Below are 21,668 nucleotides of genomic sequence, written 5' to 3'. Positions count from 1 at the left end.
GATGCTCTTTGTTGCGAGCGGTTCGCGATTACCACGGTTTGCTGCTGATGCACCGACGTGAGCACTCCTCTTCCTCAGCTGTGATGGGTGACGCTGCCTGATCGGAACCAGGCAAGGTCTTGTCTGCCCTAAAAGCACAGAAACACTGTTTTTTTCCTGGGAACGTGGGACTGTTTTGCCGGGAGACCTTTTTTCCAGATTGTTTGCTGACACACTGCAGGCTTGGAGTTTATCTCCAACGTTGCTGCTTTTCCGTTCTATCCGCTTGCTGCAATCTGCATGATTGGCTGCTGCACACGTGCATTTTCTGCTCAGCGCTTTGGCTTTCAACGCACAATAGCGTGCAGTCCCGAACTGGGATGTATGGACAGATAAATCCCTTACATGGCCCTCACTGTTGATTTGTTTCATCATAAGTTAAATTATGTACTTGGTTTATTCCTGTATTTTGATTAGTTTATTTATTTTAAACTACTTTGCATCCATTGCATTAGGATACTTTTGTGATTTTAGCAAGTTTTGGGTTCATTTAGGCTACTTTGGTTTGGCTGTATCTTGCGCCTGCCCCGTTCAGTGTGGCTTATTTCTGTTTCATTTTCATATCCTTGGTTTAATTTTGGGTTTTGGGAACTATTGTATTGCGTTTTCATTATATATTTTTCTTTTTTTTAGTGCAATTGTAACGACTTGTGCAGGTGTTCGTGTTTAAGATTCAAATCTTAATCACGATTTGAATCACGAACGAAGGTATTCCTCACAGTGGCTTGCCTGCATTCACATGTATGCAAACATACAATGAGTTCCACCAACGCGACTGCTTACATCCGTCTGAAATAGCACAGTAGTAGGCCTACTCTACAGTGAAACTGTACATTGTGTAATAAAATACAATTATTACTTAATAAGTAAGTAACAAATAACTTTACAAGGGGTGCACTCTTACCGGTAGCTCTAATATAACGTGAAAACAAAAAACACCGAAAAGAACACCAGACAAACACGCAAAGCTCGGGGATGGGGGCATAATAATATTAAGCTCCTCATCTCCATACGCATGCAAATACTCTGCATGTGTACGTATGTATCCATGTGTTCGCGCGCGCTTGCGTGTGTGCGTGCGTGCGTGCGTGTGTGTATGCAGGTGGTATGTTGCTTCAGTCAGTGAAAATTCTGCAAGGAAAGAGGAGTTAAAGGTATGCTGCTTCAAATGTGCAGCTCAATGCGACTTTCAATCTGAATATGACCAAGAACCTACGAGAGAGAAAGATTTTGAAATAAATAAAAAAGCATCAAATCAGCATGATTCTTAATCACAACGTCATAATAATAAAGAAAGCCGGAGAGTGGTTTAAAGTTGATGTAGGTCAGAAATAGACAGTGTCCTTTTGCACCACTTTTATTTGCAATATATATTTCAATTTGAAGTAACTATCAGAACAAACCAACTTCAGTTCTTATCTTCTCAGGGAACTGGACCGTGGCTCTCAGCTGCAGGATTCTCGTTGATCTCATCCTGACGACGGATGTCGCTCTTCCATCTGAGTTGGAAATCTGATATCCCCTGACTTCTCAACTGCGCCTCGAGCTGAACACAAACAAACAATAGTTCTCGCATTGCCCGGTCGTGCTGCTTATCTGACATTGGAGAGTAAACAAGTAGGTATGGCTCTCTCACCTGCTGCAGGAGCTGAGCACTGGCGGCTGAGCGATCGAGGTCACCATGCGATTCCATCTTTAACTTCATCAGCACCCTCTGCGATTTAAAACCTGTAACGGGAGCCTTCTGTTCACCAACATCTACACCACATTCAACAGCTCACTCTTTATAAAGGGGTCCTATTTCGCCACCAGGTGGGGAGGTTAATCGGCCGTCACATTTCAAAATGTTCCCTATAATGACATCACACACCACTAAAAAAAACAAAACCCAACCCTTCTGACAGTTGTTTCTGAACCATGGTGACTGTCTTGCCACTTTGTGGTGGGGACCAGCAGAACTCACCGCCCTGGCAGACGAAAGGCATCTCGGCCTCGCACTGCTCCTCGTACCAACGGCCCTGGTCCTTGACGCTGACAACGGCACAGCCCTGGAGGTTGGCGGGCCTGCCCACCATCCAGTATCTGAGGGAGGTGGGGCTCTCGTCGGACCACGCCCACCGGTCGAGGAAGAGGCCGATCCAGACGTCGGTTTTTACCGTATTCAAGATTGTCGTAATCTGAGACCTGCTTCGGATAGTCGGCAGGTCCATACCTAGGCTTCTGCAATAATCCCGGGCAAATGTCCATTCCCACATATAGGACTGAGGGAAATAGTACGGCGACGTTGCTGGAGGAAGAACACCATTACCCGTTAAAATAGCGGGTACGATTTAACAAATCTAATTTCAAATGATAGCGTGTTTCTTGTTGGGTGCCCCTGCCTCTTTAAGAGACCGTTTTGGTTTTGGACCGTTCCTGGCTTGTTTCTGACCCACGGTTGTGGAAATCCCTCACATGCGTGCGCACATTACATGTTTGCGTTCATTTATATTGAGGAATTTTTGTATTACAGTAGCCTATTTACAATTTGTAAGTGAAACTTTTTGAATCTTAAATCACACAAGAATGGTTTCGACTCACCACCTTGGCACACAAGAGCACGTCCCTCGGAACACGGGAGATCGTTCCAGCCCCCTTCCTTCGTTTCTGCGCAGGGATTCGGGCCATCTAAAAAGTTGGGCTCCGATTTATCCCAATACGAACTGGACAGCGCTCCGCTTCCGTCCGACCACAGCCACCTGGCGGTTCCAATGAAACGGAGGCCGATCCAGGCGTCGCCCCGGCCGGCGGCGGTCTTGGCCAGGAGCTGGGCCTCCTCCATGGAGGTCACGGTGGCCAGGTCGCTGTGCTTGACCAGACAGAAGCTCCGCGCGTCGCTCCAGCTCAGGGTCTGGTTGTAGTAGTGGTACTCTGGGGAGGCTAGGGGAGCAGAGAGCTTCAGACCTCCTGTCTACAGGACCGGAGCGACCGCTGTCCTCTTTTTTTAAATTTAAATTGAATATCAGGAAGGGATTTCTTGGAAATTGTGCTGGTGAATGTTTGAAGCCACACTTACTTGATTCTGTAGTCATAGGCCTACTTAAAAGCATGACCATCCCTTTGAATAACAAATGCTTATGATTAATATTGGTTTATAGTAATGCAATTTATATTATTGGATAATTGGTCTATGTTAACATGATTTACTGCATTGCATTTACTGAACTTTCAATGACAATTCCTAATGCATTCCTTTCCAGGATCCTATACATTTCATTATATCCATCAAATTGCCACATAATTTACATATTCTAAGTTCTATGCGAAACAGTTAACAATGGCCTTTTAACTGTAATAATCGGATGCTGTGATGCTGTTTTATGATGAAATGCTCACCAATGAGACGGACCGCGGAGACTCGCGCCCAAAACATGGTCTGATGGTCTGTTAATGAAGCTTAACAGGGAAAACCATGCACATCACAACAATATATATCAGTTTCAAATAACGATTATGAGAATTACAGAGCTCGAGGTAGGATTAAACAAAGAAGATAACAGAAAACGTGGTTAGAATAACGCTTAATTGAAAAAATACGTTTTAAGATTGAATTTAAAGATTTTGACAGCTATACGCCCTAAGCTCCTCTGGCAGACTTCCAGAGGCAAGGAAAACCACAGACACTTAAAGGAGATCCTATAAGCGATCAAAACAACATCCGTACCTGTTCGCAGATGTCCCTTCTCCTCAATACACCAGCCTCACCAGTGATACTTATAGTCATAAAGCGTTGTACTCCTTTAAAATGCGAAACTGCCAAATGCAAAACTGGACAACAGCTGTCACTTTTGCTCTATAGAAGATGACGTATATATTTGGTTACCAGCCTTGCATTGACATATGGGCCTTGCCTATAGCTGTCACGTCAGCCTGGTTTGATCGAGTGCCTTTTAGGCTACATGTTTCTGGTGGAGACTAGGAGTTATGAATCATGCTGATTTCCTTGCTCCGAATACATTTTCATGTGACAATGGTTGAACTGATTTGATTGTTACGGATACATTATGTCGTTTGAACAGAGAAGTGTGTATGATGCCAATCAAAATAAGAATGAAATACTATTAGACTTCCTAACCCTTTGGATTAAGATTTAAAAAAATATGCTGTACATTTTCAGGGGAGCTGAGATCAGACGTAGGGTGATTTGTATGGTCACCTCATCACTAAGATATCAATTACTATATTAGTAGAAGTCTCATTTTGTTAGCTCCACTACTAATTTTCTCTTCATAAATTCAGTGGAAATTGTTGTATTCAAAAGTTGTTTAAAAGATACGTTCATGTTATGACATGGTTTATTATGATGGAAGTATAAACGCAGAGAAGCCCTTCATATTGCAACATTTTCATAAACAATTAAGATGGATGCCACTGCCACTGATGTTAGCGATCAGGCATTTTGGTCTGAACCTGTGGAAAGCCCTTCTTCAGACTCTTTCAGACTAATTGGGACGGCTAGTTCTATTGACTAATGTCAATCTAATATTTCAAATTCATTACACAAGAGGAGGGGAAAACGGAGTGACCGCACGGAACAATTAGAGAGGTCTAAAATTCTATTTTGTCCTGACCAAAATGCCTCAATTAATTCCTACAAAAGTGATGAAATCAAAGCCAAAACAAAACATTTGTTTGCAACACTTTCCGAGGAAGCACGATGATCAAGAGCAGAGCTTCTATAAAAGGTAGACATTGTGCATCTTGCTCCAACTTGTAATTTATCATTAACTTTGGTGTGGCGTAGTGGCGGCTCGCCTATAGAGGGCGCTGGGGCGCCGCCCTCCCGCCGACCGGACATCTTTTCTTTTTTAAATATCCTATATATTTTTTTTAATAATCTTCTCATTTTGAGAATTAATCTATTTTAATTGCATTCGAATAATGCATTTACTTTAGAATATCTTTAGAATCCCCCATCATTAAATCTCCATTGACTTAGGCCATGTTCAACGTTCATTTTGGTGATGTCTTCCGTGGGGCGCAGTTCGCTCAGCCCCACATGCCTGAATTATTAGCCAATGGTTCCCCCGTTGCTAGGCAGAATAGTACATAATTTCGCCAATCAGCGTCGTCGAATTGTATGGCTTTGGGGCGCTCAAGATATAGCCCCAAGCGCAGTGCACCGTCCACTGCGCGTAACCGCGCATTTGCCATTACCTCAGAGATGGCGACTTTGAGTACTGCTACCACTGTTTCCCTGTGAGTTCAGCTAGCCCCAAATTCAGTTAAGTCTTTGCTTATGAATCCCTTCGAAAGAAGAACATTTGCAGAAAAATTGCAAGTAAAAGAAAAGCCAGAAGTGAACATAAACCAACAAGCAAGAGAAAAGGATAGAGCCTACAAGAGAAGTTTTTCCAGAGTTTGGTTCAGGCTTGGCTAACTAGCTGTGGGTATGCCAATGCAATTTTTTGCTTTCCTTGTATACTTTTTAAAATAAGTGCGTGTGATAGTTCGTGGACACAGACAGGGTTGACAGACCTGAAACATCTGTCAGAACGGATAAAAAAAACACAAGCGAGCAAGAGTGCATATGAACAACTGTGTGAAGCTAGCCATGCTAGAGGTAAGCAACTTCTATTTATTCCACTAGCCTGTATTTCCCTTGAGATGGACACTGGTTGCAGACCCTCACAACCTCCCCCCACCCCTTTCATGTGTACTGTATATAGTTCTCTGCAAACCTATGGTGGGACCAGGCCTTCATTGTGCATATTGTATATAGTCCTCTGCAAACCTATTCAGTGTACATGTGAGAATAGCGTGTTAGATAAGTACACCCCCCCCATTTCGCCATAATTAGTTGAACAGTCATTCTTCTTGTTTTTGTTTCATTTTGTAAACATTGTGCTCCATTTACCTTTACACAGGCATAGAATGTAATACATGTAGTACTTAATTTCGATGTGTGTGATCTATTGGTGCACTCTGTCCCGTGAAAGCTACACATTTTGTAGAGCAGTGTTCAAACATGGCGGACAGAACGTGTCTTAACCAAATGTGTACTTTGCCTGTGTATGTTTACAGGTGAGCAAACAATATAAGAGACATGAATATACATAAGATGAGCTGGGCAAGGGTTAGAGATGTGGGGAAGAGTTGGCAAGGTAACTTAGTCGTGAATGTTGTATTAAAAGGTTGTAACGCCGTAATAAGCAACTTCTGCTAGCAGCTAAGCTAATCTTCTTGCGTCGCCATTAGGGTCCGGTCGCGGTACATTTATGTAGATGGTGTTTGTTTACTTTGTATGCCAAGGTTAAGAACTGGGAATAATATCAGGAGCCACAATGTGCTTTTATTTTGTGTATTTCCATTGCCCATTACTATGTCTATTAATATGTATTTTTGCGAATTGTGTAATACTTAGATTAGGATGTAAACAGACCAAGCTACACATTTTGTAGAGCAGTGTTGAAACATGGCGGACAGAACGTGTCTTTACCAAATGTGTACTTTGCCTGTGTATGTTTACAGAACTCATTAAAGGAACTACTCTTCAAGTCACGCTTGAGTTTATTTTCAAGTGTGCAACAAATTTGGTGGCAGCGGTGGGATCAGCGGTGCTTCTGTGAGCTGAGAAGAGAGAGATTGCAGTGGCCAAACACAAAATGGAGCTGGAGAGTCTGCAAGATCAACTGGCCGAGTCTTTGGTGCAGTTGCAGTGGGAACAGCTACAAGAGGTGTGTTTTCAAGCAAAAATCTCTACGGAAAGGCAGACCAAAAAGCATACGCTGATCAGATTATTAATTGAAGCAGCTGAGAAAGCTGTAGAAGATGAAGAGGAGCAAGTAGCATCTGCGTTTCTGATCCGCTTAATAAAAACTGCAAAGGAATTGATGCAAATAAATGAACAATCACAGTTGAGTGACGATATTACTAGCAATGTTGGAGCACTAGCTAGTCTGCAGCAACAATATGCCGCACTGCAACTGAGTTTTCAAGCCTCCACAATGAAAATGGAAGGAGACATAATGAGGTTGACGAATAAAATGACCAGTCAGGAACCAAGCAACCCTGTTTTACCACTAACAACCCCCTTTTCAGTTACCCCACCAACAGCTTCCTCTTCAGTTACCAAGCCATCTGAAGTGACCATTAGAAGGGAGTTCAAAATAAGCGGTCAAATTGGGGAAAGGGGCCAGAAAGACAAGCTTTCACACTCTAATCTGACCCATCAGATTGATATGGGGTTGAGAAAAAAACACAGTGAGGAGGAAATAGTTGAGGCAGTTGTAAGAGCCGTAAGTCCTGGCTTGATCTTACGTGACATGCTAGAAATAAAAGCAAACCTCACCCTTTCTCAACTGCGCACCATCTTAAAGGGACATTACAAGGAGGACAGTTCCACAGATCTTTATCATCGGCTCCTCAATGTTACTCAAGAAAGTAATGAGTCACCCCAGAATTTCCTTTTTAGGGCAATAGAACTAAAAGAGAGGCTCTTAGTTAAATCCAGAGAACTCGGTTCAGATGAACACTATAGCCCGGAACTCATTCAGAAAAAGTTCCTAAGAGCTTTGGGGACAGGACTCATTAGTGACAATATAAAATACCAGCTCAAAGCTTACCTGGATGACCCAGCGGTCACTGACGAGGTGCTGATTGTGAAAATCAACGAAGCAGCTATTCTTGAGTGGGAAAGACAACAAAAATTTAAGAAAAACTGTAAAGAGCCCAGAGTGAGAGAAATCCATGCTGAAACACAGTCAGCCCCAGAGTCAACAGTTGGAGCAGTTGGTGGACAAGAACGGGCATCCTCAACATTCACAAAAGGTAAAGTGAATCGAACACCACCGGCAATGACTCACACAGAATCTGAACTACTTGTTGTAATAAAACAGCTGAGAGGAGAGGTGGAAGAAATTAAAAAGGTCATGTCTGAGTCCCCTAGATCTTTTGCCCAGCAGCGAACAAGCAGGAAACGTGGCTGCAGAAATTGCCAAGAGAACAATAAAGGAGACAACTGCGACCATTGCTTCAAATGTGGACTGAGTGGACATCTGTCACGTGGATGTAGAAGTGGAAGGAGGCCTACTGATAAACAAGGACAGGTAGATATGTCATCTAGCACTGTTACAGCTGCACCAATGCCACCTGTTGACAAAAACAATCAGAATGAACAGCTCAGAGATGTCTACAAGTTAATCACAGATAGTATCCAGCACTTAGAGGCTAAAGTGGCAGCTAAAACACAAGATATGACCCTACAAAAGGAGGAAGTGGTCAGTGTCAGTCTCCTCTCCCCAAAATGAAGAACAGAGTTACTCAGTCTGATTGGCAAGAAATACGTCATTACCTGCCTGATAGATGACATAGAAACTAAAGCTTTGTGGGACACTGGATCACAGGTCTGCCTAATCAATGAGACATGGAGACAACAAAACATTCCACATGCTGCAGTCAGGAATCTAGCTGAGATTCTGGGAACAGATAGATTGGATGGGAGGGCAGTAAACCAGACACCTATTCCTTTTTCTGGGTGGGTTGAGGTCACATTCAAATTACCCTCAAACAGCACCAAACAGCTTGAGCTCTCTGTGCCAGTCCTTGTAGCTGATGGAGATGGGGTGGCAGAACAACCAATCATCGGTTACAATGTAATTGAGCAGGTGTTAGCGAAGGGTATAGCGCCACCATGTGCTGTCACAGAAGCAGTCAGTGCAGCATTCTCATTTGACTGTAAGAAAGCTGAAGTATTTCTGAAAGTAATGAAGCGTGGTGACGACGAGATAGGTGAAGCTACAGTTAAAGTGGGTAGAGAGATGAAGTCTATTCCAGCTGGTCAAACAAAAACGGTGAAGTGCACTGTGAGGGCAGGCTCACTCCCAGAACACCAAGACGTGTTATTTGAACCCTGTTCACAAGCAGAATTACCAGAAGGGTTAAAAATGGAAGAAAGTGTGATTCGATTACAGAGAGGTAGCTGGTCACGTGTTGCTATTCCAGTCACAAACAGCACTAGTCATGATATCCTATTGCCACCAAGAACTATACTGGGACAAACACAGAGGGTTAAAACCATGTATCCAGCAGATACAAAACCCGTAGACATCAGTCTGTCAGAGGCAAAGGTCCCACCACAAACAGTGGTGATAGAAAACAGAGAGAAGACTAAAGAAAACACTAAAGAAAGAGAGAGTGAGGAGAATTGGGATCCCCCAGTCCCCCTCACTCACCTTACCCCATCACATCAGCAGCAGGTCAGACAACTTCTCAGAAAGGAATGCAATGCTTTTGCTAAGGATGAACATGATGTAGGGACCATCCCCTCACTGCAGCTCAAGATTCGTCTTAACGACCCCACACCTGTAAGGCGAACATACATATCAGTGCCAAAGCCGCTTCATAAGGAGGTAAAAGAATACTTGGAGGATTTGTTAAACAGAGGCTGGATAACAAAGTCTATGTCCCCTTACTCCAGTCCCATTGTGTGTGTGAGAAAAAAAGATGGAAGCCTCCGACTGTGTTGTGATTATAGGGAGCTGAATAAGAAATCCATTCCGGATCGACACCCAATACCCCGCATATTAGATATGTTGAACAGCCTCAAAGGAAGTTCCTGGTTTTCAGTCCTTGACCAAGGAAAGGCCTATCACCAGGGCTTCCTGGAAGAATCAAGCCGTCCTCTCACAGCATTCATAACACCCTGGGGACTGTACGAGTGGGTAAGAATCCCTTTTGGGTTATCATCCGCACCAGCAGAATTCCAAAGGTCTATGGAGGAGTGTTTGCTTGGGCTGAGGGATGAGGTTTGTTTGCCTTACTTGGATGATAATCTTGTACATTCTCAGACATTTGAACACCACCTGAATGATCTGAGGCAGGTACTGCAGCGTTACCAAAGCCACGGAGTAAAGCTGACTCCCAGAAAATGTGAAGTATTCAGAAACCAGGTGAGATTTCTTGGGAAGCTGGTTACTAAAGAAGGCTACATGGACCCTGCAGATATTGCTCCAGTGCAGGCCATCAAGCAGCGGAAACCCACCACCATTGGAGAGTTAAGAAAATTACTGGGATTTATTTCCTACTATCGTAGTTACATCCCTAACTTTTCTTCCATTGCAAAGCCCATGTATGATCTCCTCACCGCAAAGAAATGTGGAAAAGGGAAGCCGAAACAAACCAGACAAGTCGGGAAGAAACAAAGTGGTGGAGGTCAGTTGCCATCATCTCATCCGATCACATGGTCTCCAGATCACCAACAGGTACTCTGCCGTCTAATTGACTTTCTCTCTGAGCCACCAGTGTTAGGGTATCCGGACTATGAACAACCCTTCACCTTACACTGCGATGCTTCACAAGTGGGGCTCGGGGCTGTGCTTTATCAGAGGCAGAAAGGGAAGCTGGTGGTGATTGCATATGGATCGAGGACGCTGACTGTCCCTGAGAGAAACTACCACCTCCACTCGGGAAAGTTGGAGTTCCTAGCCATGAAGTGGGCCATATGTGAGAGGTTTAGAGACTACCTCTATTATTCACCACCATTCACAGTCTTTACAGACAACAATCCACTCACGTATGTGCTCACTACAGCTAAGCTTAATGCAACTACTCATAGGTGGATAGCTGAACTAGCTGACTTCCAGTTCACTATTAAGTACCGCCCAGGCAAAGCTAATAGGGATGCTGATGGACTGTCGCGCATGCCCTTAGACATGGAGCAGTACATGCTAACATGCACACAAGCTGTGTTGCCTGAAGTTATGAACAGTATGACCCAGGCTGTAGCTATTCAGTCACAAGAGAGTGAGCCCTGGCTTTGTCCAGTGACCATATCGACAGCTATCGCTGAAGACGATGAGGGTTTGACATCAGTGGGGGAAATCTCTAAAACAGAGTTGAGAGAGGCACAAAAAGAAGATCCAGTGATTGGGCCGGTGTTAAAATACATGGCATCAAAACAGTGGCCAAAGTGTGGAAAACAACCTCAAAGTAACAAAGTAGCTGGACTGGCAAGACAAAAACATAAACTGCACCTTAGCGATGATGGACTGCTGTACAGGGAAACAACAAACAGACTACAGCTCCTCCTGCCTCAAAAGTACCATCGGCTGGTTTACAAAGAACTCCATGAAGATATGGGACATCTTGGAGTGGAGAGGGTGGTGAATCTCATCAGAGAACGCTTTTATTGGCCGCATATGCAGAAAGATGTTGAGCATTACATCACACAGGTGTGTAGCTGTCTGAAAAATAAGCGTCCAAACAAACCAACCAGAGCGCCTCTCACCAACATCATCACCACGTATCCTTTTGAGTTGGTATCAATTGACTTCTTACATCTGGAGAAATGTAAGGGAGGATATGAATATATCCTTGTTGTGATGGATCATTTCACGCGGTTCGCCCAGGCTTACCCCTGCCGCAACAAAGCTGCCAAAACAGCCGCAGAAAAGATATTTGGAGATTTTGCACTGAGGTTTGGGTTCCCTGCACGCCTTCATCACGACCAGGGTAAGGAATTTCAAAATAAGCTGTTTGCTAAACTACAAGAATACAGTGGGGTTAAGGGGTCCAGAACCACACCATATCACCCACAGGGGAACGGCCAGGTTGAAAGATTCAACAGGACACTTTTGGCCATGCTCAGAAACTTACCAGAGACTGCCAAAGCAGATTGGAAAGCGTCACTTGCAAAATTGGTTCATGCATTTAACTGTACTCGCAGTGAGGCCACGGGCTATGCACCTTATTTCCTCTTATTCGGTCGTAACCCTAGACTTCCTATTGACCTTATGTTTGGCATTACACCAAAAGATCAAGGTTCATCGCACAGCGACTACGCTGAGAAATGGAGGGCAAGAATGACTGAAGCTTACAAGCTGGCTTCCAACTCGGCAAACAAAGAGGCATTGAGAGGTAAAGTCCTCTATGACAGAAAAGTTCATGGTGCAGAGTTGTCTTTTGGATGCAGGGTGCTGGTTCGAAATCTGACTGAAAGAGGTGGTCCGGGAAAGTTGAGATCATTCTGGGAAGATAAAGTGTATGTTGTGACACAGAAGAAACATCCAGACAGTCCAGTATATGAGCTCAAACCAGAGAACGGCAAGGGACGTTGTAGGATCCTGCACAGGAATCTTCTGCTGCCATGCGACTTTCTCCCTGTGGAAAAAGTGGACTTACCTCTGGAACCTGGAAAAAGGAAAAAGAGACACAACAAGAGCAAACACAAAGAGCAAGAACAGAGCTCAGAGGATGAAAATGAGGATGGATGGACATCCATTATTGGACTACGACAAAGAGCCAGTGGACATGGTAAAGATCATCTGAATGTGGAAGCACCAGAGTTTTATCCAAGCAACGGAGAAGCAGCAGAGATGGAACACAATGAAGACAATGGAATAAGACGAGACCTGGCATCAGATGGAGAAGAAATCAGGGCATCAGAGCAGGACACTGAGGTATCTGACACTCAGAGTGAAGAGGGGTCTCCTGAATCTGCACCCAGTGATGAGGATGAAGATCCTGCTGATCCTCCTGCCATGGAGAATAAGTATCCTTTGAGAACAAGAAAACCAAAAATGATATTTACATATCATAAGTTAGGGCAGCCTACCATGTCACATGATTAAGTGCAAAGATAATACATAAGGATAGATTGAGCATGTGTTATGAATAATTTGCTGTTGTGTTCAGAGTAAAAGCAAAATATTTATAATCAGTTAACAGTAAAGTTATACTTGAGCAATGTGGAATTACAGTTGTTAATGTTAAACAAGTAATGACTACTAATTTGTTGGTTAAAAAGTGTATGACACTAAGACAGACTTAATCAAAGGAAGTGTACCACATGTTGGCTTAGATAGGAGGTTATTCCTGTGTAAAGTACCTTACTCTCAGGGAAGATGCAGATATCCTCGCTCATAGCGAAGTGGCAGTGGGCTGTTATCGTGCACAAATACACCTGCTGCAGACATATGGCATTAACAGGAGATATATGTCATATTTGGGACTTTGGACAGTCATGCATCTTTATGGACACATATGTACTCTGACTCCTTGGAAATAACTTTCTTACATGCCATGCATAGATGTCACATGTGGACTATTGAAATCATAATGTGGTTTGGTAATAGAATGTCAGGGACGACATCACTTTTTGGAGGGGAGAATGTGAGAATAGCGTGTTAGATAAGTACACCCCCCCCATTTCGCCATAATTAGTTGAACAGTCATTCTTCTTGTTTTTGTTTCATTTTGTAAACATTGTGCTCCATTTACCTTTACACAGGCATAGAATGTAATACATGTAGTACTTAATTTCCGCCACAGGGTGGCGGTGATCTATTGGTGCACTCTGTCCCGTGAAAGCTACACATTTTGTAGAGCAGTGTTCAAACATGGCGGACAGAACGTGTCTTAACCAAATGTGTACTTTGCCTGTGTATGTTTACAGGTGAGCAAACAATATAAGAGACATGAATATACATAAGATGAGCTGGGCAAGGGTTAGAGATGTGGGGAAGAGTTGGCAAGGTAACTTAGTCGTGAATGTTGTATTAAAAGGTTGTAACGCCGTAATAAGCAACTTCTGCTAGCAGCTAAGCTAATCTTCTTGCGTCGCCATTAGGGTCCGGTCGCGGTACATTTATGTAGATGGTGTTTGTTTACTTTGTATGCCAAGGTTAAGAACTGGGAATAATATCAGGAGCCACAATGTGCTTTTATTTTGTGTATTTCCATTGCCCATTACTATGTCTATTAATATGTATTTTTGCGAATTGTGTAATACTTAGATTAGGATGTAAACAGACCAAGCTACACATTTTGTAGAGCAGTGTTGAAACATGGCGGACAGAACGTGTCTTAACCAAATGTGTACTTTGCCTGTGTATGTTTACAGAACTCATTAAAGGAACTACTCTTCAAGTCACGCTTGAGTTTATTTTCAAGTGTGCAACATACAGGTTTTAAAGATTTGCGTTTCCATTTGCGTTTCCACACCGCAGTAACTCTTCTGTGTTCCTCAGCTTATTTGAACCTCAATTTGAGTTTGAATATGTCGGTTAGAAATGTCAGTTGGAAAATACCAGTTATTAAAATGTATGCGTTCGCTTCGTTTACAGCCTTAATACCTTCATAGTGATGATAAGATGACGGATATATATTCCACTACGCCAACAATTGAATTAGAAGTTAATCAGTCATCGAGAGACGTCATAACCGAACCAGTTGAGACGTTCATTTGTTGTTTTTAGTTAGAAGATACATTATGGCAGATGAATTAAAGTGTGATCATATCTCAATATTAACAGTATTAATTGATATGTATTGCCGGTTTAACAATGCCGGCATGACTCCAAACACCTTCCCGTTAAGAAAAACAAGAAAAAGTATAACTTGACCTGCCAGAGGCAGGTCAACTTGGGGGAGGGCACGGTGTCCAGGGCACGGTGTCCATGGTGTCGGGCAGGCTGTTGTCTCTCTTCAGACGTGCTGACAGACAGTCCCACACTGTAATGGAGTTGGGTCTGTCTTCGTCCTGCAAGACGGAGGCGTAACTTGTAGTAGGAGGCGTAACTTGTAGTCAGAGGAGGCGTAACTTGCACTAGGAGGCGTAACATGTAGTCGAAGGCGTTTCTAGTACTTTTCTAAATCGCGAAAGTGATCGTATGTATCAGTGGTGCGCGGGTAGGAAATTACCGCAACTCGGACCTCAAATATTAGGCCTTATATAAAACGAATGCACCCGAACCGCTCATTTAAAAATATGCTCTTGATTAGCTTAATCTTGATATGCTCTTGATTAGATTAATCATAGCCTTACGTGAAACTGACATCCCTGAGTCATATGCATTTAAAAAAAGAAGCCTATTACAATTTTACAATGACATATAATGCATATAGCAGTTTAACGTGGGGAACCTGCTTAAGTTTAGCCTACTTTATCCCTTTATACCTTTAACAAAAAGACAGCAGATAAATAATTAAAGAATTAAAGACAGCAGTTTAATAATTAAAATAATTTTATTGAATACATATTGAAATTGATCGCTTGCTGCATGTTTTCAAGGTCCTGCATGAGATAGAAAAACAATGAATTAAACTAAATATTACTGATAGAAACAAGACAAGAACAATGCCACTAACAGGAGGATAGTTATGAGAAAGCCTTCATATTATAGCGTTCACATTACAAGCCTTCATTTTATACGTCATCACTGTTGCACTGTGCAAACTCGGGCAGAAAGAAGCAAGCAACATCTACTAGCCTGAGTATTAAGTGACTGTTCAGTGTGCATCTCAAACGTGTGCATCTCAAATGTGGCAGGTCGTAAAGTAATGTAAGCATAGCTAGCACCTTAGAAAGCAGCTTTCATCTTAAAGTCAAATAATTAGATAGACAAAGCCTCAAATATCCAAAAGGTATGTTTGGGAATATGTTGAGGGTGTGTCTGCAAGCCTTCCTGGCTATAGACGGGGGATTAGTAGGCTAACCACAACTAATAAACAATACATTTAAACTGGGCTTTCTGATAGTCATTCTATAATGGTAGATGACTTTCTGCCCCGGATTGGCGTGCCCAGGCGCAAAACCTGCTCAAAGCCTGAAACAGACAACACAAACTTGTTTGCATTTTCAGAATCTTTTGGACTAGAAACCTTATTTGATGATAACAAAGAAAACTGACCTTGGGGTCTGGCTCTTCCACGCTCATGGCCTGATGGAATACAAAGGCATAGTTACAAAGGCAGAGTTACAACAGATATGTTCATGTTTAAGACCCGACTTCAATGAAGATCTCGTGTGAACCGTGATTTACAACGCTTTTTGTTTACCGCGAAAAGAGAAAGATCTTGCGTGGACCGCGATTTAGAAAAGAACAAGTTACGCCTCCTAGTACAAGTTACGCCTCCTACTACAAGTTACGCCTCCTACTACAAGTTACGCCTCCGTCTTGCAGGACGCAGACAGATACTATTGCTGTAATGCCGGGGCCTGGGTTTGACCCCAGGCTGACCCCCCTACTCCTTCTCCTTGCCACTCCATACATCACCCTAAAGTCTGGTTTAACATGGCTGCTCGTCGGCTTACCAGCCACTGGGATTAATATCTCTCCTGGTAACCGGGACCACATGCTCTCCTCGTAAAGATGACTGCGGATGACATCTCCTACAATATCAGGAGAGAAATCCCTGCGAAACTGCAACGATGTCCGTTTAACCCTTTACTGCCATCCACAACAGTTTTAATTGGTGGATGAAACTGAGCTCAAAAAATGCCAAGGCAGTTATTAACTTCTTTCGGAAAGCGGGCTCTTACTCAAAACATGTGAATGGTTTTAATAAACTTGACTTGAATAAGTTGAGTTTGTTATTTTTATTCTGTATGTATTGTTTTTTCTCTATTAATTTTAAACACATTTAAACTCATTTATTGATTACTTAGTTTTTACAACGTCTCTATTCCCCCGGTGTCAAGCGCCTTTTTACAGTCAATGATATAAATACCGATGGCTAATAAATTATTATTATCTCGGTGTTCCCTAGCCTACCGCGCCATCCTGAAGCTAACAACTGTTTATCATCCCGGTGTTCCCCAGCCTACCGTGCCATCCTGAAGCAGCCACTGAAGAGCGTCCGGGAGATCCTGGTCAACCAGACCGCCCACATGCTGGCCTGCTACCGCAAGAACTGTGCCAGCCCCTCTGCCGCCAGCCAGGTCGGTGGACCACTGACCACGCTCCCAAATACACTGTATGGGAAACTGTCTCACGATTTTATGTGATGTCGGTGCAGCTCTTCCCAGGGGTCTGACACATGTCCCGCAAAAGGCTGTGCAGAGTTTTACTTCACTGCGTAGTCCAATTCAAGACGCTCTGGATCCAAAGACGGAGTGTTGTTAAGACTCAACATGTCGTTTAAATTTACAATTAAATTCAGCGTATTCAGCAGACGCTTTTATCAGAAGAGACTTACAATGAGTACATTCGTCAGAAGAAAGAGAAACAACATATCGCTGTCGGTACATTAAAGATATTCATAGAAAGAAGTGCCGAGCAGTAATATGTCGTTGCGTGTCGATAATATTTGTATTCATTGTTCCATTTCAATTTCGCTGGATTTTAGTTTGTTCTGTTAGCGTTGTGTATATATTTGGTAAAGTCTAGTTATTCATAAGTGCCTTCAGGTCATTCATCGATCGGCTTAATAGTGTCATACCGTACTGGACATACATATTTTCTACCCCAACGAGACCACTGTAACATTTTACGCAACACGACTTACAAATGTAATGTAAGGCCCAATCCCATTTCTACCCCTTAACCCTCCCCCTTGTTTTGAAGGGGTATGGGGAAGGCGTAAGGCAGTGATCCTCACTATTTTTTTAAGAGCCACATTGGCATTGCAAAATCAAAAGGAGAGCCACTTTTATGACAACATGCTAAGTCACCTTTGCAAATGTGCATTTCTTCATATAAATTGGTGTTACGTCCCAGACTTAAGGGGGAGTAATAAAATTATGTTATTCCCAGGACTGGTCAGCGAAAGAGAGGACAAAGAGACATGTGCCTTGTTAAAAAACAGGAGTTTATTTTATTTTAGATTTTGCTGCTCACACAGTGAAGCAGTGAGCTGTGCAGTTTTCTTAATTCTTAGTTCACTGCCAGGCGGGTAAATTTCATTGAATTTTGGATGCGCCGTTTTGAAATGGCGCTCCAGATTGCTTCGTTTGAAACCGGCACGGGTTTGTTTGCAAATCAAACATAGAGGGTTCATACCATGCAAAACAAACAGGAAATCGTCCGTCCACTTCTCTTGAAATTTTCTGTGCTCATCTTGTATGCTTCTTATTTTTCGTTTTTTAATTACACCTGCCGTTTCTCTGCCCGTCCCCTCTCCGATGTCTTCCTGCTGATTTTTGTCCTCAGACTTATTTCCCTCACCCACTCCACTAGCAACACTGTCTATCTGTTCCTCTGGTTTTTGAGTTATTTTCTGTCCCTTTTTTATTAAAAACCGGTCCATTTCGTATTTCAGCTGGCAAGCGGAGCGTGCGGAGCTAGCGGAGCTTACGTAGCCCGCCTTTAAATTTTGAGCGGTCACGTGTTGTAAACAATGCCACACGCTTGCGGGCTGCGTTGCCAGGTTTGACAGGTTGACAATTCCCCCTTTAGGGATCACCATTAAGGCTTAATACTTTTAATTTCTCCTTCATTATTTGGGTGAAGGGACAAGTATAATTCAGATGTTTGCGTTTTTGTAGTGCAGTGTTTTGAAAAAATGTATTGGCTGTGTTACCACATAGGAAGCTACCATGCGAGCCACCAATTATAGCTTGACGAGCCGCATGTGACTCGTGAGCCGCGCAATGAGTAACGCTGCGGTAGAAATGGGATTGGGCCTAAGGCCCGATCCCATTCCCCTTCCCCTTAGCCCTTCAAAACAAGGGGGAAGGGGTAAGGGGTAGAAATGGGATTGGGCCTAAATGTAATGACTTCTCTGGCTGGTCTAATGGACTCCTCTCCATCCGTCCCCCCCCTCCTCCAAGCTGATCCTGCCCGAGACCATGAAGGTGTTCCCGGTGTACATGAACAGCCTGATGAGGACGGCCCCCCTGGTGGGCAGCACGGAGCTGTCCACGGACGACTGCGCCCACCAGCGGCTGGTCGTCATGGCCATGGGCGTGGAGGACACCCAGCTGCTGCTGTACCCCCGCCTCATCCCACTGGTGAGGGGGGGGAGGTTCACCGAGGGGCAGGGGCTGACTCTGACTCGGCTAGAAATGGTTTTGAATGGAACTCAGTGGAGCTCAGCGGAACTCGGTAGAACTCGGTGGAACTCAGTAGATGATGGTTTTTCGATAAAATAGATTTCCGATCAATTGTAACGTTTCCGATCTTTCCGCAGCACAACATGGAGCTGGAGGGCGAGGCGGTGCCGTCGCCGCTGCGCTGCTCCGAGGACCGCCTGTCCGACGGCGGAGCCTTCCTGCTGGAGAACGGCCACGCCCTCTTCCTGTGGCTGGGCCAGGCCTGCCCCCCCGAGCTCATCCAGGGGCTCTTCAACCTGCCCTCGCTCGCTCACCTGCAGCCCAACACGGTCAGAAACGCACGCAGGCTCCCCTCACCCTCAAACTGACCACCTGTTTGGTGATCAGTCAATTCACCACTGATCGGGTTCAGTGTTTCAGTGTACTTTGACGTTTAAGATGCCAGACTTTATAGATGGATATATCTTTTAATCGATAAAGTCTTTACATTTAATATAACAGAGTGATAAAAAAGAAAACACCATCTATCTATTATTTGTTACCATCTATCTACAGATAGATGGTAACAAATACTAACAATTATAAGATATCATAATATTTTCCAAAAAAAAAAAAGAAACCTACTGAAATACTTAATACTTACTTAATACTTTAGTATTATTTCCTCAATGAAGTCATATTATACCTTAAGCTAGAATAGGCAAAATATATGAGGCATTTTTTTTTTACTTATTTGTTGAACGTCTCTATACAACTTTACAGCAATAAACGTATCCAATTCTCTGACGAGAAACATATCGGTGGCTGTTGCAGGCAATAAGCCGGTCCAAACATTTAATCTAGTAATGCGCACTAAGTACAGATGACCAGAGTCTTCCACAAGGCTACTGCTAAAGCTAGGCAGCTATTTATTAATCTTCTTTTTTTGGGTATGGTCGCCTGTAGACTAGGTGCCGGTGTTACACCAAATTCTGCGACCCACCGAACAGTGTGCTCCCAGGGGGTGCGGTTGCACATTTCCTTCAACATGCACGTTATAACTAAAACATAAGATCTCCCCCCACCGGTGGGTCTTTCTGTCCTTGATACCAACATTAATTCTAAACAGCATTTTACGAAGTAGCCTATAATAGGAAATGCTCAAAGGTAAATCAGTGTAATTTAACACTTACTGTAGCTTTTTATGGGTAAAGTAGCAACGGTGATGGCCCTATCCATTGTATGGGTCTGTAAAATGCTCATCAAATCAAATGTATTTATTAAGCACCTTTAATAAAAAGGTAAGGGGGGGAGATTTTATGTTTTATTTATATTTTTGTCGTGCCTGTCTACGCTTCAAACTCGTGCAGATTGCAGAACATATGCAACAGCGCCCCCTGGGGTCACACTTTTCGGTGGGTCGCAGAATTCGGTGTAATCCCGGTGCACCGGGACACGGAGCTGTTCGCCTACGGTGGCTGTGGACCTGTGGTGAGTGCCTCGCACCTGACCCCCCTAGATAGGTTAGATTGCACTCACCAAGGAAAGCTTAGGAACACACAAGTTCAGCACAGAACATACATAGGTTACGGGTTGTCTACCCGGGTAATAACGAGCGCAGTAGGTCGGCTTCGTAACGTCCACGTCTCCAGAGTTGATCACCGACAGCTCTAGCCACTGCGCCACTGGGGGAACTTCAGTTGAAATTAATTATAATATATTTTGATATCAGTTGAACTTGTGATGAGTGCACTCATTCACAGCCATCCATTCTCCCAGACAGTCATACCCATTCATTCCGAATGACTGTGCAAATTAATTATTGTGAATTAAGTCATTCACAGTAATCAATTCACACAGACAGTTAATCGCACTCATCCATTCACATGGGTTCGATTCCGGCCTAGGGCTAGGGCCGGAATCAAACCTATGTCTCCGGAACAGCTAGGTAACAGCTCTACCACCTGCTCCACAGAGGCACCAGCTAGGTATTGGTGAGAGGTTATAATTTACTTTACAGTTCACTTAAAATTGATTATTGTAAAATATTTTGATTCCAGGGAGAGCAATCTTGGTGTGAGTTCAACCCACGAGGAGCACGTGTCTCAAGAAAAGTGTTATTGGTGGGACTTGAACCCAGGTCTGCAGTGCTTATGAAGGTCAGTACACTCCACTAGACCACATACATCCTGCATTTGAAAGCACAGGATCTTGTTGATTAGGAAATCCTCCTGTGTCTGTACATTCTAACTTGAACTACCAGTAGAACTTCTGAGATGCACAGACTGTGTGTCTCGGTGGCGCAATGGAGAAAGACGCGTCTGCTGTTGAAAAATTCAACCTTATCTGACGACCTGGGTTCGAGTCCTGGCTGGGTATGTCTAAAATAGTTGTGTTTTTTTACACTTTTACCAAACAAGAGGTGCCTGTTTCCTATCTGTTCTGGGGACATGGGTTTGTTTCCTGCCATGGGCAGTTCATGGGAACAACTGTCTAGTGAAGGGATCCATTCGCTCACACATTCATTTCGAATGACTGTCTGGGAGAATGGATGGCTGTGAATGAGTGCACTCATTCACAGCCATCCATTCTCCCAGACAGTCATTCATTCCGAATGACTGTTTGTGCTAATTGATTATTGTGAATTAAGTCATTCACAGTAATCAATTCACACAGACAGTTATTCACCATACATTCCCACAAAACCTGCCATGGCAGGATTCAAACCCATGTCCCCAGAACAGAAAGGTAACAGCTCTATCACCTGCACCACAGAGACACTGGGTCAGACTTAATCAGAGTTCATAATTGTCTTAACAATTCACACGAAGCAATGTCACATGAAATTGAATGTCAATAATATCATTCTTAGCATGCGGGGACTCGAACCTGTGTCTAC

General features: G+C 43.5%; 2 protein-coding genes across 2 annotated transcripts; one reads left to right on the top strand and one right to left on the bottom strand.

The window, feature by feature from the left end:
• Positions 1–1,352: 1,352 nt before the first annotated feature.
• Positions 1,353–3,829, bottom strand: LOC115529230 (C-type mannose receptor 2-like). The gene is made up of 7 exons (XM_030337802.1): positions 3,743–3,829; positions 3,415–3,474; positions 3,095–3,136; positions 2,620–2,958; positions 2,003–2,326; positions 1,676–1,767; positions 1,353–1,585 (listed from the first exon to the last, which is right to left on the bottom strand). The coding sequence occupies exons 2-7, from the start codon at positions 3,449–3,451 to the stop codon at positions 1,463–1,465; spliced, it is 957 nt and encodes a 318-aa protein (XP_030193662.1). The 5' UTR covers positions 3,452–3,474; positions 3,743–3,829; the 3' UTR covers positions 1,353–1,462.
• A 12,723-nt stretch (positions 3,830–16,552) lies between these two features.
• LOC115529232 (protein transport protein Sec24D-like) lies at positions 16,553–20,923 on the top strand. The gene is made up of 5 exons (XM_030337806.1): positions 16,553–16,738; positions 18,569–18,748; positions 18,928–19,119; positions 20,140–20,260; positions 20,830–20,923. Exons 1-5 carry the CDS (start codon positions 16,688–16,690, stop codon positions 20,847–20,849), a joined length of 564 nt encoding a protein of 187 aa, XP_030193666.1. The 5' UTR covers positions 16,553–16,687; the 3' UTR covers positions 20,850–20,923.
• Positions 20,924–21,668: the final 745 nt, after the last annotated feature.

Source organism: Gadus morhua, chromosome 17 (genome assembly GCF_902167405.1).
Source record: "Gadus morhua chromosome 17, gadMor3.0, whole genome shotgun sequence".
Classification (NCBI taxonomy): domain Eukaryota; kingdom Metazoa; phylum Chordata; class Actinopteri; order Gadiformes; family Gadidae; genus Gadus; species Gadus morhua.
Note: the sequence above shows the minus strand (reverse complement) of the source record. Positions and strands in the feature narration are given on the sequence as shown.

Bases quoted from the DNA above. Each gene is read 5' to 3' on its own strand.
- LOC115529230 (XM_030337802.1), bottom strand. From the start codon at position 3,451: ATGTTTTGGGCGCGAGTCTCCGCGGTCCGTCTCATTG. The intron at 3,137-3,414 runs GTGAGCATTTCA...TGTTATTCAAAG, and splicing joins CTCCGCGGTCCGTCTCATTG to GGATGGTCATGCTTTTAAGT. The intron at 2,959-3,094 runs GTAAGTGTGGCT...CTGCTCCCCTAG, and splicing joins GCCTATGACTACAGAATCAA to CCTCCCCAGAGTACCACTAC.
- LOC115529232 (XM_030337806.1), top strand. From the start codon at position 16,688: ATGCTGGCCTGCTACCGCAAGAACTGTGCCAGCCCCTCTGCCGCCAGC. The intron at 16,739-18,568 runs GTCGGTGGACCA...CCCTCCTCCAAG, and splicing joins GCCCCTCTGCCGCCAGCCAG to CTGATCCTGCCCGAGACCAT. The intron at 18,749-18,927 runs GTGAGGGGGGGG...ATCTTTCCGCAG, and splicing joins ACCCCCGCCTCATCCCACTG to CACAACATGGAGCTGGAGGG.